General features: G+C 39.9%; 1 protein-coding gene across 1 annotated transcript in view; it reads right to left on the minus strand.

Moving 5' to 3' along the window:
- Nucleotides 1–230: 230 nt before the first annotated feature.
- The window catches only part of PTPRJ (protein tyrosine phosphatase, receptor type, J), an 11,234-nt gene continuing 10,535 nt past the window's right edge, over nucleotides 231–929 (minus strand). The window contains exon 16 of the mRNA XM_010151329.1: nucleotides 231–603. Within this exon, the coding sequence (XP_010149631.1) occupies nucleotides 445–603 (159 nt within the window). The 3' untranslated portion in view covers nucleotides 231–444. The remainder of the gene's footprint in view (nucleotides 604–929) is intronic.

Below are 929 nucleotides of genomic sequence, written 5' to 3' on the forward strand. Positions count from 1 at the left end.
TAACCAGATACAGTAGATAAAATATGTTCCTGAAACTTATAATTAAATATATTAAAACAGCCCACAAGCCTGGTGTCTGTAAATGAAATCATATAAAATTGTAATAAAAAGCTTGTGTTATTATTTTAATATTTAAATTCTAGTTCCCCATTCATACTGCAAATACTATTTCACTTATCAGCACTGTTAAATTTCCAAGAAAAAGCAAGACTCCTCTGTTAACTTTAAATAGTTTTGCTTGGTGGTTTGTTGTGGGGTTTTTTAAGATCAATCGGTGGCTCCCGCCAGCGCTGTGGTTTTCCTCCTGTAGCTCACATCTTCAAATGCAAACAGAACTGGAGAGGCCAGACGTGAGACACTGCACACAACCCCGGAAAACACGAGTAGAACATCCCTTTCCTATGCGCAGGTAACACCTCCTGGAGACAGCGTGTTCCTTCCAGGCTACGCGTGGTAGCCGTTGGCCTTCCCAAAGCCTGGCCCAGGTGTGAAGTTTTCATAGATTGACATTGCTGTCATGTTTTGGTAAATAAGATCTGTTTTCTTCTCTTTCTGGGATCTAATAATATCCATAACACACTGGTTGAGGAAAACATACTGGTCCTGATGGGAGAAAGAGAAAAAGGAGGGTAATATACTTACGGAAAACACCTGCTTTTGGAAGTAATTCAGCTCCTAAATACATGTTTTTGGATGCACTGCACTGAATGTTATTTTTTAGAAGTTGTATGTGTAGTTCATAGAAAATAGGGCTGGAAAGGAGCTCATGATGTCATCTGATCACCCCCCCCAGCAAAAAACTGGGATCAAGTTTACTGTCATGACTAACACCCTCTTAAAAGACTTTCATGAGGGAGATGTTACAGCCTTTTCCGAATCAGCTGGAGTTAATCCACACACCTGTCTGGATTAAAGTGATAATCTCAGCA

Source organism: Eurypyga helias, unplaced genomic scaffold, assembly GCF_000690775.1.
Source record: "Eurypyga helias isolate BGI_N326 unplaced genomic scaffold, ASM69077v1 scaffold6475, whole genome shotgun sequence".
Lineage (NCBI taxonomy): Eukaryota > Metazoa > Chordata > Aves > Eurypygiformes > Eurypygidae > Eurypyga > Eurypyga helias.